The 14,181-nt window shown below is 48.5% G+C and overlaps 1 protein-coding gene across 2 annotated transcripts in view; it reads right to left on the bottom strand.

The window, feature by feature from the left end:
* The window catches only part of LOC140431052 (anoctamin-9-like), a 368,406-nt gene that overhangs the window by 191,816 nt on the left and 162,409 nt on the right, over positions 1 to 14,181 (bottom strand). For both annotated transcript variants that reach the window (XM_072518965.1, XM_072518966.1), the window contains exon 12: positions 771 to 853. In XM_072518965.1, coding sequence (XP_072375066.1) covers positions 771 to 853 — 83 coding nt within the window. The remainder of the gene's footprint in view (positions 1 to 770; positions 854 to 14,181) is intronic.

The raw sequence follows: 14,181 nt of genomic DNA, 5'->3' as shown, positions 1-14,181 counted from the left end.
AGGGGCTGTGGCCGGGGTGGAAAGTTGGGGGGAAGGAACCGAGGTTGGGGGAGGAGTTTTACAAGAGGCAGTGGACGGGAGGAGTTGGAGACTGGAGGGGGGTTTACAACTCTTGGGTATATAATGTATGGTACTCATTCAGAGGTTGGATGGCATTGAGTGTGGGGGGGAGGGGAGGGGGAATGGACTCTATAGGTTAATGGTGACCATGGGCGGTCCCGGACTCCTTTTTCTTTTTTGTTTTTTGTTTCCACCGTGGGAGGGATTGTTTTATTGGATGCATATATTAACAGGTGGGCCGTTGTTTGGGGTGGTGGGAGGATGGGATCGTTGGTATTGTTAAGGGGATTGATTTTGTATTTGTTACCGCTTACTGTTTGTGGGTGGGATGTAAATTCTGAAGGAAAATGTGAAAATGGAGAATAAAAACATTTTTTTTAAAAAAACGTTTTAAAAATATATTTAGAGTACCCAATTCATTTTTTTTCCAATTAAGGGGCAATTTATTGTGGTCAATTCACCTATTCTGCACATCTTATGGGTTGTGGGGGTGAGACCCACGCAGACACGGGAATAATGTGCAAACTCCACAGTGACCTGGGTCCTCAGCGCTGTGAGGCAGCAGTGTACGTTAAAGTTTGTACGTTAATAACAATATGTATTGTTAATTCGCTGTTATTTTTCCAGCAATATCAGACCCAATGCCGTAATCTAAACAGTTCGCAGTCTAATGTTCATTCATTTCATCATTAAATTAATTAAGCTTTTACCTCGTCCTCATCCCAGTGGCACAAATCCCAGGACCAGACAGCTTTTGCTCGGGCTCTTTTCCAAACTTCCAAAAATATAGTGGCTATTTCGAAAGAGAAATATTCATTGAAATAACTAATGTTTAATTATTTAATAACAATGGTCAGACTTTTATACTCCCTTACAGATGGGTTTGCAAGTGGGGGAGAGGGCATAAAAAATGTCATGGACAATTTTCCTGGTCCCGAACCACAAGTGCTCCCATGTCAATTTTACAAGCAGTGGGAGAGAAGTCAGATGGTCCACCCCACCATGTGCCAATTGAGGTCCTCAAACAACCCATTAATAAATAAAAACTTAAGGGCCACTCTCTGCCTCCGCCAAGGGTTTCATGGGCAACGGGCTTAGAACAGCGGAGGGTCGGAAACACCTCTCAGGCTTCAGGTGATAAAGAGGAGGGTTCCTCGTTTACAGGCTCCCTGTTTCGAGTAGAGTCCCCCACCAAGCCCTGGACACTCTGGCATTTCCCCTCCACCTTACCCTATCCACCCCAGCCCCCGATTCCCCGCTGCTGGCACTGAGAAACATCCTGCTAAACGCGTTGTTCAGCAGATTTTTACTGGAGACCACTAAATTGAACACACTAGCCCTTTGAATGAAACACTGTTAAGCGTCTAGCACCTTTAAAACTGTTATAACCCACAGAAGACTTAAGGGTTCAGACCACTTAATCTCCCCATGAGTCTCATTGAGTATGAGCTTCCCCACTGAGGGACGCGACTCCCATCAGTGGGGCCAAGGACACTATGTATAAAAGCTCGGCCCAAGTGGGAGCCGAGCAGAGATGTCCCGACTGGGACATGTGTATAACATGTCAATAGTTTCTTGTTCAATAAACAAACAGTTTCTTTTACCCTCTCGTTTGGACTCCTCTGTGGACACAATATTGGCGACAAGGATAAAGAGGAGCTGCAAACGGCGCTGATAATCGCTGGAAACTACGCCACCTGTACTCGTGCCACTGGGAACAGGTTTGCACTACATTAAAAATGCCGCTCTTCAGGAGATTGGATGTATTTGATGTGAGCATAGAAGATTGGACGCAATACGCAGAAAATATGCGTTATATCTTCAGGGTCATCGCTATAGCGGGTGAAGAGCGCCAACAGTGATACAGTTGACTGCCTGTGGAGCTCCCACCTTCAGCGCAATCAAAGATCTAACATACTCCATGCCTCCAGACTCAAAGATGTTTGAGGAGTTGGCAACATTAGTGGAAGACCATTACTACCCCAAACTATCTGTTATCTGAAAAGATATCATTTTAGCTCAGCTGAAAGAACCCCAGGGGAGTCTGTAATCAAATGTTGACACGTCTCAGGACAGTGGCTGAGTTTTGCGAGTATGGCCCTTCTCTGTCCAAAATATTACGGGACAGATTAGTTTGTGGGTAAATAATATGGTGACTCAACGGAAATTGCTTGCCGAAGCACTGCTGGACTTAAAGAAGGCCATAGAAAACTCTCTGTCAAGAGAGAGTGCAGAGAAGGGAGTGCAAGAGTGCAGCGAATGAAAGTCAATAGTGTGTGACACGCCCCCTAAAACTGGAACCCCTAGAACCCCACCCTGGATGGAACACCACCAAGGTCAGGGCCGATGGTCTAGGACCGAGTTGGCCAGGCGAGAGCCATCCCCCAAAACTGAAGAGGAAGGCCCTAGGTGAGATGTGGAATGTGCGGCAGGAGAAGCCACAGGGAGCGGAAACTGCAGCTGGATAGTCAGTCCACCGCTCCACTGGAGGTAGGCATCAACCCTGATCCCGCACCTTGCTCTTAGAACCTGAATACGAGTATATGCAACTCAATTGCAGCGTGGCACCCAAAGTGTCAGAATCACCATTTCATCGTTCAAGAAAATAGCCATTCTGTGGAGGTGGAATTGGACACAGGGGCTGATGTCTCAGTTATTGGCAGGCAAACATTTCAAAACGTTTAATCAGGTGTGCAATGCACAATGCCTGTAGTTACTGGATATTGAGGCACAATTGGCCACATATACAGGAAAACCGCTGGCCATAGCAGGAACTGTGATAACCCCAGTAGACTACGGACAACAGTCCATATGGTTACCAGTGATTATAATAAAAGGACATGGCCCCAGTTTGCTGGGGTGTGATTGGCTGCAGCGTCTCTGCCTTGATTGGCAGCAAATGTTCCAAATGGGCTCCGGAGGCCTCTACGAGATACTGGGGAAGTACCCCAAGGTTTTTCAGGCCAGTTTGGGGAAATTAAAGGCGGCCATGGTGAAAATTCATGTAGACTGTCACACAACCAAAACATTTTCAGTCTCGCCTGGTTCTCTACATGCTACCAAAAGTTGAGGTGGAACTCAGATGGCTAGAAGACCTGGGGATCATCAGGCTGGTAAAGTTTGCAGACTGGGCAGCACCAGTGGTCCCCGTCCTGAAGCCGGACAAAACTGTTTGTCTTTGTGGCAATTACAAACTGACTGTGAATGGGGCCTCCAGATTGGACAGATGCCGAGAATTTATATGAAAAATTGGCTGGAGGCCATTCATTCACGAAGCTTGATATGAGCCACGCATACCGACTATTGAAATTGGACCCTGGGTCACGGCGGTATGTGACAATAAATACCCACAGGGGATATGAGTATGCCAGACCACCTTTCAGAGTATCATCAGCTTGCGCCAATTTTCAGAATCATAGAATCGCTACAGTGCAGAAGAGACCATTCGGTCCATCGAGTCTGCACCGACCCACTAAAAGAGCACCCTACCTATGCCCAATCCATCACCCTAGCCCCATAACCCCACCTAGGGGCAATTTAGCATGGCCAATCCACCTAACCTGCACATCTTTGTACTGTGGGAGGAAACCAGAGCACCCAGAGGACACCCACACAAACACGGGAAGAATGTACAAGCTCCACACACAGTCACCAAAGGTCGGAATCAAACCGGGGTCCCTGGCGCTGTGAGGCACCAGCGATAACCAGTGTGCCATCGTGCCACCCTGAGAGTTATGCAAAATATTCTACGGGGCTTGCTACGTGTGGCAGCCTATTTGGATGATGTTTTGGTCACGGGCACCATAATCTGGATGAGGTACTCTGCTGCTTTTCGGAGATGAGCGTACGCCTCAAGATAGAGAAGAGCGTTTTTCATGGAAACAGGTCATTTATCTGGGGTATCGGTAGGCCGGGAGGATCTACACTCAGTGGAGGAAAAGGTGCGTGCCATAAAATAAGCCCCCACACCGGAAAACACAACCAAGCTGCGATCATTTCTGGGACAAGTAAACTATTACAGTAAATTCATCCTGGGTCTTGCAACCATTCTAGCCCCTTGCACACCCTGCTTAAAAAAAAGCAGGAGTGGGCGTGGAGAGTGCCACAGGAAGAAGCATTTGCTAACGTGAAACAGCAGCTGACTTTCTCTGGCCTGCTCTCCGGCCTGCTAATGCACTACAGTCCTGCCAAACCACTCCTCGCCATACGCCATCAGTGCCGTTCTATCCCATAGGATGGATGACAGGAGGAAGCGCCCAAATGCATTCACTTTGAGAAAACTGGCCGCGGTGAGGTGCAATTATGCGCAAATCGAGAAAGAAGGTTTGGCCGTGGACTTTGCTGTGAATAAGTTCCATCAGTATGTGTATGGCCGTTGGTTCACGGTGTTGACAGACCACAAGCTGCTATTGGGACTCTTCAAAGAAGATAAGGCCATTCCGTCCTGAGCATCAGCCAGAATCCAAAGGTGGGCCCTCCTATTGGCAGCATACGAGTACACGTTCAAACATCGCCGGGGCGCGGATTGTGAACGCGGGCATGTCAAACCGACTCCCGCTGCCGATGTGACCACCAATGAAGTCGTGGCTGCATTCACTTCATGGATATGTTGCCGGGTACGGGGCCCAAATACGTGAGTGGACGCAAACAGACCCCCTATTGTCCAAAGTTCACCATATAATACTGTACGGGGGCTAGCATTGTAATTTGCCCACTGAGTTGAAGGGTTTCATCACCAAAATAGCAGAGTTCAGTGTGGAAGAGACATCCACTTATGGGGGACTCATGCCTTGATCCAACATAAAGAGCAGGACCCCATACTGAGAAATCTTCGTAACGGGCACCCGGGGGTGTCTAAAATGGAAATGCTGACTTGCACCTATGTCTGGTGGCTGGACCTGGATGTAGAGATAGAGCAACTGGCCCAGCAATGTAGTGCATGCCAGGAGCTGCCGCCCACTGCACCTCTTCATCACTAGGAGTGGCTGGTATGGCTCCATGCCGTCTTCGCCGGCCCCTTTCAAGGTTCCATGTTCCTGATCATAATTGGCGCACATTCAAAATGGCTGAGGTTCACAGGAAGTCGTCCACGACTTCAAGGGTGACTGTAGAGAAACTGCGTCTTTTGTTCAGCATGCACAGCAGCCCAAATGGCACTGACAATGGCACATCATTTACGAGAGAGGAGTTTGGGGGTTTCATGGAAACTAACGGGGTGCAACACATCCGCACGACCCCGTATCATCCAGCTTCAAATGTAGTGGCCAAAAGAATGGTGCATGTGTTCAGGAGCGGATTAGAAAAGCAAGCCCCATCACCCTTGACACACGCCTCGCCAGACTCTTGCTTTGTTACTGAACCACTCCACATGCCGTGACCGGCAGAGCACCGGCAGAACCTCTGCTGGGCCGCAGACTTAGGACCCCGGCCAGCCTTGCTTTTCCAGGCGTCGAGAAAATACGCCGCGGTCAAGAGCAACAAGTGTGTTGCCCAGACAAGTGTAAACAGATCAGACAGTCTGTACTGTAGCCATCTGAGATGGCTACTTCCAACTAGGTACAGAGTAACTTGCAAAGACTGATGGGTAAAATGGATAAGCCAAGAATCAGACAGGCTCAGAGCCTGAAATGCATATTTGTCAGCAAAGTCCAGACGGTATCGAAACTCCGTCCCATTGACATTTTAATCAGGTCAATTAGCAGGTGATGGCCCATCTCCCCCAAAACAAAGGACTGGTACTCCAGCTACCGGGACAATCCCAGACATATTGGCGCCATTCCCTGTCCAAGGGAAACGCAAACAACGGGGTCAATGACCGCTTGGGACACGCCCAGCCATCCAGATCCCCGCCCACTTATTGGCTAAGGAATCGAACAGAGTGATCAGGGACCACCCAATTAGTAAGGCCCAAATCAAAGGACCGCCCAAAAGAGCGCGAACCCCCCCCCCCCCCCCCCCCCTAGTATGAAGGAAGAGTTTGCCATGTGTTCGCTCTCTTTTGGCCTTAGTACCCCGTTTACGGCCATTACCAACTGCAGCAACACCAGAAGCAAGTTCGAGTTCAACGCCCACTACCAGAAGGACGAGCCCAGCCGAGCAGCAGTTACCACTTCGAACCCAAGAGATCCTGAACAGCGGCCACTGTTTCCTGACCTAAACCGGGTGGCCGAAGTTAAGTACAGATTGTCTTAGTAATAGGTGTAGTTGACTAGTAGAGTTTATGTTGCATGACTGATTGTACGTAAATAAAGAACCTTTGACCTTGAACTAACTAACTGGTGTTTGGCTCTTTGATCGATAGTCGGTTGAAACTTGTGGTGGTATCATTCGATACCTGGCGACTATAAGCATTCGGACATGGACAATATAGAAAGAAGGCAAATTCACTGATTGCCCTAATTGGAACAGAACCACAGAAAAGACCTAATAATAGAGAAAACGCACAACAGTACCAGGTGACGCAGTCTACGTCAGGATCTTCGGTGCCATGTGGGATCCAGACATGCTAATTCAACAAACAGGAGCAATATCATACCAGGTTCGGGTACAGGATCGCAAAATGAAAAGGTACTTAGATCATCTCCGCACCAGGAGACCAGCGATACGCAACACTCATCCAGAGGAGCAGCTTCGGCACAGACAACCCCGGCACTAGCAACTTCGAGGGCATTGCCTCAAGGGGGATCCGATGCAGAAAAGGAGGTCAAGAATTCCGACTCTGACATGCAGACCCAGGCATTGGACGTTTCTGACGGTGAACAGACCAACGAGTGGCTACCAGTGGTCTTCCACTGCCGATGATCAGCGAGGAAACGGCAATTGGCGACTAGATATACACCACCTGATGAAGCGCAGCTGCAGACGAAAAGAAGCAAGCACCCTCCTACTCCACCCTCATCGGAGGAGTCTTCAGACATTGGGAGGTGTCATAATATACACACAGGTATATGATGGTGCACAGACAGGCAGTGATTGACACACAGGATGGCCAGTGAACACACAGAACACAGCAGCCAATCACCAGACGATCACTATAAAGCCAGACGGCACTAGTTTTCCCGCTCTCTCGGGATCCAGCCTCTGGGACAGTCAGAGCCCATGAACAGCAATTAGAACATACACCATGTGGTAGTAAGATAGTCTGGTCAGGTTAGCCTCAGGTCTCCAGTCAAGTCAGCATAGTGTCAACCCACAGTTAAAGTATGTATGATAGTTAAGAGTTCAATAAAATCAAGTTGCATTTCTTCAAGTGTTGGAAGCCTGTCTCTCTCACTGCTGCAGCAAACGCAGTCCTCGCAGACCCGGCATACCCAACACATCAGGAGGGAGGAATGTTATAACCCACACGGGACCTACGGGACGGACCAATTAGTTTCCCCGTAACTCTCGTTGAGTACGTGCTTCCCTGCTGAGGAAATCCCATTAGTGGAGTCATGGACACTATATATAAAAGCTTGACCCAAGTGAAAGACGAGTAGGAAAATCCCGTCTGGGACCTGTGTATAACGTGTAAATAATTTCTTGTTCAATAAACATCAGTTTCTCTTAGACTCTCGTGAGCAGGAGATGAGAAAACACAGGCAGCTGTGGTCAGTCCTCCTCAGAGAATGGAGGTCAAGCACGGTTATGTTCAGCTCAGTAAAGATGCAGGATCTTGGAAGTCAAAGGAAAGGAGGCTGTACTTACACTACACCAGCAGCCATAGATGTGCGTCCACATGTCAGAGTTCCCTGAGGCTTTTCCGGTGGCAGGCATGGAGTAGGTGGCCACGCACAAGATGGCTCCTACCCGAAGGCAGACTTTAAGGCATTTTCTACCCGATTCTCAGGATTGTTAAAAAGTTTAAAAAACTGCAGATTTGCTGAAACAGACGTTCTATTGTAGTGGGGATGTCCAAAAACGGCAACTCGCAGAGCAAAGGGTACTCCTCAGATCAGGAGAATACGCGAGGCACTGTAAGTGAAAAAAATGGCAGACAGCCCTGCACTGTGGCCGACAGAGCAGCTGAAGGAATGTATTTCAGCTAAATTCAGGATGCAGAGATTTGCAGCCTCGAAGAACCTTGTGAGGGCTGTGGAACCCTAAAAAACAGCCTTGGAGAGAATAGAGCTGAGTCTGGAATCGCAGAGGGCGACAATCCGGGAGGTTGAAGAATCAGTGGCCGACCACGATGATTGGATTACCTCTTTAGAGGCCAAGGTAATGTTAATGGTGGAGGCACAGAAAAAGCTGCAGGAAAAGCTGACGACCTAGAAAACCACTCTTGCAGGCAGAACTTAAGGACCTTGAGTCTACCGAAGGCACCAAAGGTACGAGTGCTATGGAGTACTGTGCCCAAAATGCTTGTGAAGCTGGTGGGGGGAAGAATCATTGACCACCTTCCTGAAGTGGATCGAGCTCATCAGTCGCTGGGGAGAAAACTAAAAGCAGGACAATGGCCACGTGCAATTATTGTGAGGCTGCACCGATACCTTGACAAGAAGATCCTGACACGGGCCAAGAAGACCTGTAAATGTTCCTGGGAAGGCTACACAGTCCGTATCTTCCAGGACCGTTATAATGGAGTTGAAGAGAAACTACTTCTCCCCAAGGGTTGTGAATTCGCTACCCCAGAGTGTGGTGGAAAGCTGGGACAATGAGTAAATTTAAGGAGGAGTTAGACAGATTTTTAATTGGTAATGGGCTGAAGGGTTATGGAGAACGGACAGGACGGTGGAGTTAAGGCCAGGATGAGATCAGCCATGATCGAAAGGCGGAGCGGACTCGATGGGCCAAATGGCCTAATTCTGCTCCTATAGCATATGAACTTATCGTAGGACCTGGGAGCAGAGCAGCCCTAGTTCTTGTTTAGAACAAAATTCAATATGGCATATTGTACCCGGATAGTGTGTGGGTAGCATAAGGTGGAAAGAAAAATTACTTTGGCATGGATAAGGAGATGGATAAGTTTATAAAAGATCATGATTTGGGGGATGCATGAGGATGCTGGTCCTTGGATGGGTTTAACTACAAGACCGAATTGTGGTATTGTTCTCAGAGGGTATCGTTATTATTGTTATTCACTTTACACTGTTTATAAATAGTCATAGAACCTTGTTGTTATTATTCACTCAATACTGCTCATATGTAGTTATAGAGTCTTGTAGCATTTGCTGTTGTTTTTATTATTCATTTTGTACTGTTTATATGTAATCTTAGAGCCTTATAGTATTCACCATTATTATTATTATTCACTTTGCATTGTTGATACGTAGTTAAAAGGTTTTGCAACCTTTGCTGCCTTGTGTTCGAGGTATATATAAGTCCCAGAAGGTGTCTGGGGTGGCGAAAGAACTACTGGGGTTCATGGAGAATATGGGAGGTGTGGACCCATGGAGGCTTGTGCACCCGACAACGAAAGAGTCGCGTACAGCAGGTATTCGCCCGTATCGATTTTTAAAATTAGATATAAGGGGCGCAATTTAGCAAATGGGAACAAAGTCCCCACAGCGAGAGCATTTAGCCACGTGTTTCCCGGTGCTCGTAGCACCGGGAAACATATGGCTATTCAACTTTCATTGTATAAGGGGTCTCACTGGGGAACGCATGGCCAAGGCCGCACATAGCCTTGTTTTATGCACTGGGAGCTTCAGTGTAACGAGACATCGGGATGCCATTTTTAAATGGCATCACGATCACCGAGGCCCCCAAAGCGATTCCCGACCACCCCCCCAGCCTGAATGCACTACGGGCGGGTCTCTGGACACCTCCGACATCCACGCACGGCACCCCCGGCCCGATCACATGCGCACAAAAAGTGCCAGTCTGGTACCCTGGCGGTGCCCGTACCAGCCTGACACAGCCAAGCTGGCACCCATGTGGCACTGCCAAGGTGCCTGGCTGGCACCAGCAGTGCCAGGGCACCACCCTGCCCCCATACAGCTGGGGGCCTCCGATCCCCTGGAAGACTCCCACGAGTACCATTCCATTTGGTCCCCGTTTGTGGGGATCTGTGCTGAACGGTGCTCGTCCAAGGTCTGTGAAGCGAAGGGGATGAATCCTTAAAGCTTAAACTTTCTGGTGGTGGAGGAAGGAAAAATGCAAGGGTTGTGAGTCCCACCTGGGCTTGAAGAGGTGATGGGGGACGTTTGGCTGATGCAATCTGGGAAGGCTCTAGGACTGGATGGATTGCCAGTTAAATTCTGTAAAACGTTTGCCATGATATAGGGGCCACTCCTGATTGAAATGTTCAACAACTCGATGAATAAGGGGGAGCTTCCACCCACATTAGCACAGGTCTCGATTTCACTTATTCAAAAGATATAGATCCGGAGGACGTGGGTCCTATCAACCAATTTCGGTTCTAAATATGGATGCGAAGTTGTTGGCCAAGATGCTGCCGATATGCAGGACCTGACAGGGTCTGTAAAGGGACGGCAGTTATTGTCAAATATCGGGAGATTGGTAAATATGGTTATGATGCCCCCATCGGGTCAGGAAACTGAGATAATAATATCTATGGACACTGAAAAGGCTTTCGATCGGGTTGTGTGGGAGTATCTTTTAGAAATACTAGGTCGGTTTGGTCTTGGGTTTGTGGGCTGGATTAGACTGTTATACAGTGCCCCCACAGCTGGTATGTGTACAAACACTATCAGTTCGGGTTATTTTAGCTTGCAACTAGAAACAAGGCAGGGATGTCCATTGTCTCTAACGCTCTTCACACTGGCGATTGAGCCACTGGCAATGGCGCTTAGGCTTAGGGCATCGGAGTGGGGAGGGATTGAGAGGGGAAGGGTGGAGCACCGAGTCTCCCTGTATGCAGATGACCTGCTGTTCTATGTTACAGACCCGGATTCCAGTATAGTTTTGATTTTGGAGATACTGATGAAAATGAGCTCTTCTCGGGATAGAAGCTTAATGTGGGAAAGAGCGAGGTATTCCCGGTCAATGCACAGATATAGAGGAGGAATTTGGAGATGCTGCCTTTTCGGTTGGTGAGAACGAGTTTCCGCTTTCTAGGAATCCAGAGGACCCATAACTGGGACTAGTCTGGTAGATAAGATGAGGGAATACTTCCAGAGGTGGGATGTTCTCCCGCTGTCATTGGTGGGACGGATCCACACCATGACGATGACGTCCTCCCACAGTTTCTGTTTGTCTTTCAGAACCTCCCCGATCGTCTTGCCTAAACATTATTTTATGAGAATAAACAGGATGATTTCGAACTTTTTTTGAGCGGGGATGGTACCCAGGACTCAGAGGGTATTTTTTTGAGTAGGCCAGGAGGTTGGGTGGTTTGGCATTACCGAATTTACTAAACTATTTTTGGGCAGCGAACGTGGAGAAGGTTTGGAAGCGGGCTGTAGAGGAGGGATCCGTGTGGAGACAGATGGAAGAGGCTTCATGTAGGGAGACATGTCTGAGAACACTGCTGCTGGCGCCCTTTTCCGTTCTCGCTGGCAAGGTACTCCACAAGTCTGGTGGTGATCGGCACGTTGAGGATCTGGAACCAACTTCTGCACTGTAAATTCTATGTAAAACTCAGGTAACGTGTTAAGATAATCCATGTGGTGGGAGTGATGTTCAATCAACCCTGACTCTGTACTCACTGAGTGTCTCCACTGGAGAGAGACTGAGCATGTGTGATGTGTCCTTTTATTTGGGTTGGTGTAATGCCCTCATGTGGTAGTGTCTCCTCTTGTGTGTATCGTGACTGCCCATTGGTCGTGTCCTATCTTACTGACCTATTGGTTGACTGTCTGTATGTCATGTCTCTGGTGTTCCCTCTAGTATCTAGCTAGGTGTAGTGTATGTACATTAACCCTCTGTGTACTGACAGTGATGTATATCACCACATCCCCCCTTTTCTCGTGTTACATATTTTCTGTACAGTGTTAAAGAAAATTGAACAAACCAGGTAGATGAGTGATACTCTGTACAAGTTATGATAACAGTGATCATTAAACAATAAGTCCAAATCATGTACATGAGTCCAAAGTTCATGAATTATTATGGTCGAGTGGCTTTCTTGTTTGGTTGGTGAGTTGGTGATGTTGATGGTGGCATTGCATTGTAAACACCATCAGTGTCCCTGTGCTGAAGGAACCAAGAAGTGGTCAAATCACTTTGTTGTCGGATTTGGACTATTTTTTTCTTTCGATGCTTGTGGTGGTAATTCTTGATGGCATCTGTCCTGAACGCCAGGTTGCCTGTTGGTAGTGCAGCAAACGTGAATTGGTAAGATTCATCGTCCTGCCATGGTATGTCGTTGTACTGAGCTGAGCAGTAACAGTGTCCCTCATTTACAGAGTTGTACCATGTCGTACCAGTAGTTCCATTGGTGTTGTTTTTGTCGTGCCTGTTGTCAACGTTGTTGCCTTTGGTACGCTTCTTGCTATTGTCTTTGATGTTGTTGTGGTGGTTGGTTTTGTTCTCGTGTTTGCTGCGCTCAAGGACCACACTCTCTGGATAATACAAGTCCTTCACACAGTTACTCGTGTCAGCGTGCTTTGTGGCATCTGCTGTTTCCTTGAGTGTGCCGTCACTGAGTTCGTGGCGCTCCCCGTCTGGAGTCATGTCCGGCTTACTTGAATCAGCTTTGGCTTGTGGATGCTCCCTGTCTGGAGTCTGGTCTGTTTCACCTGAGTCAGTTTTGGTTTGTCGATGCTCCCCGTCTGGAGCCCTTTCTGGTTCACTTGAGTCAGCTGAGATTTCTTGATGCTCCCCATCCGGAGTCATTTCAGGTTCAGTTGCATCTTCTGAGGTTTCTTGATGCTCTACTTCTGGAGTCAAAACATTCAGGAATGCATTTGCTTGTGCAGAGGCTCGAGCGAATGAGGTTTGAAGTAACGTGGTGTCACCGGAGTCACCAGTAGTCTCACTGTGATTGTCGAGTGCCTCTGTACATTCTAGCTGAGGTCTGTCACGTTGCACAGTTGGTATGGGAAGTGGGGTGCCGTCGTCACTTGTCTCACATACAGTGGGTAGAGTCTCAATGTCTTCTTGTCATTCACTTGAGCTGGGTAGACCGTCAGAGTCTTCTTCTGGTGGTTCATTTGAGCGTGGCAGACTTGCATTGTCTGCTGCTGGTTGCTCAGAGGAGGTTGCTAGACCCTCATGGTCTTGTTCATGCAAGGACTGCGCTGTGGAGTCTTGCGTTGCTTCTATCGTGGAGGCTGTCCACGAGCTCTCTGTGGAGGCTTGTGTCACTCGAGTCACTTTGTGTTCATGCAGGGACTGCGCTGTGGAGTCTTGCGATACTTCTATCGTGGAGGCTGTCCACGAGCTCGCTGTGGAGGCTTGTGTCACTCCCTCTGTGGAGTCTTGCAGCGTTCCTTGTGTGGAATCGTGCATTGGTCTCTGTGGAAACTGTCATCATTTCTTGTTCATGCAAGGACTGCGCTGTGGAGTCTTGCGTTGCTTCTATCGTGGAGTCTGTCCCCGAGCTCTCTGTGGAGGCTTGTGTCACTCGAGTCACTTTGTGTTCATGCAGGGACTGCGCTGTGGAGTCTTGCGATACTTCTATCATGGAGTCTGTCCACGAGCTCGCTGTGGAGGCTTGGACCCTTTGTGGTGCGTGGACCACTCTCTGTGTGGAGTCGGGGACCCTTCACGGTGCGTGGACCACTGTGTGTGTGGCAGCAGGCCGCTCTTTGTGGGCTTGTACCGCTCTCTGTCTCTTGGTGTCAGGCCGCAGCATAATCCTGCACTCACGAGTCAGGATGTCGTATATGCTGGGCTGAAGATCCTCAAATCCGAAGAACTCGTCGTCGGGGTCATCAATGTGCAACACGTCTAGTGGCGGATCGGATTTGGTACTGGGGTAGCCTCCCAAGGTAAAAGCTTCACCTGAGTCATTGTCTTCCAAGACCATATCATCAGGTTGTGTGTCGGAGCTGGCATTGGGCTCGCGATGTCCAAAGAAGAATTCAAGGTCTGTGTCATAGTCTTCAAGGACTGTACCATCTCTTTGGGCAGTGCTTACTGCTTGTTGCAGGGTTCTGCGGAGGTTACTTTCAGCTACTGGTCGAATTTCAGGCATTGTGCTGTCGGTCCAGGTGAAAGAATCTGGTTTTGAGGCTTTAAATTGTTTTTTTCGTGTTTTGGGACATTTCCCCTTTACGTGGGTGTGGTCCAGGG

The sequence above is a fragment of the Scyliorhinus torazame genome, chromosome 10 (genome assembly GCF_047496885.1).
Source record: "Scyliorhinus torazame isolate Kashiwa2021f chromosome 10, sScyTor2.1, whole genome shotgun sequence".
NCBI classification, from domain to species: domain Eukaryota; kingdom Metazoa; phylum Chordata; class Chondrichthyes; order Carcharhiniformes; family Scyliorhinidae; genus Scyliorhinus; species Scyliorhinus torazame.
Note: the sequence above shows the minus strand (reverse complement) of the source record. Positions and strands in the feature narration are given on the sequence as shown.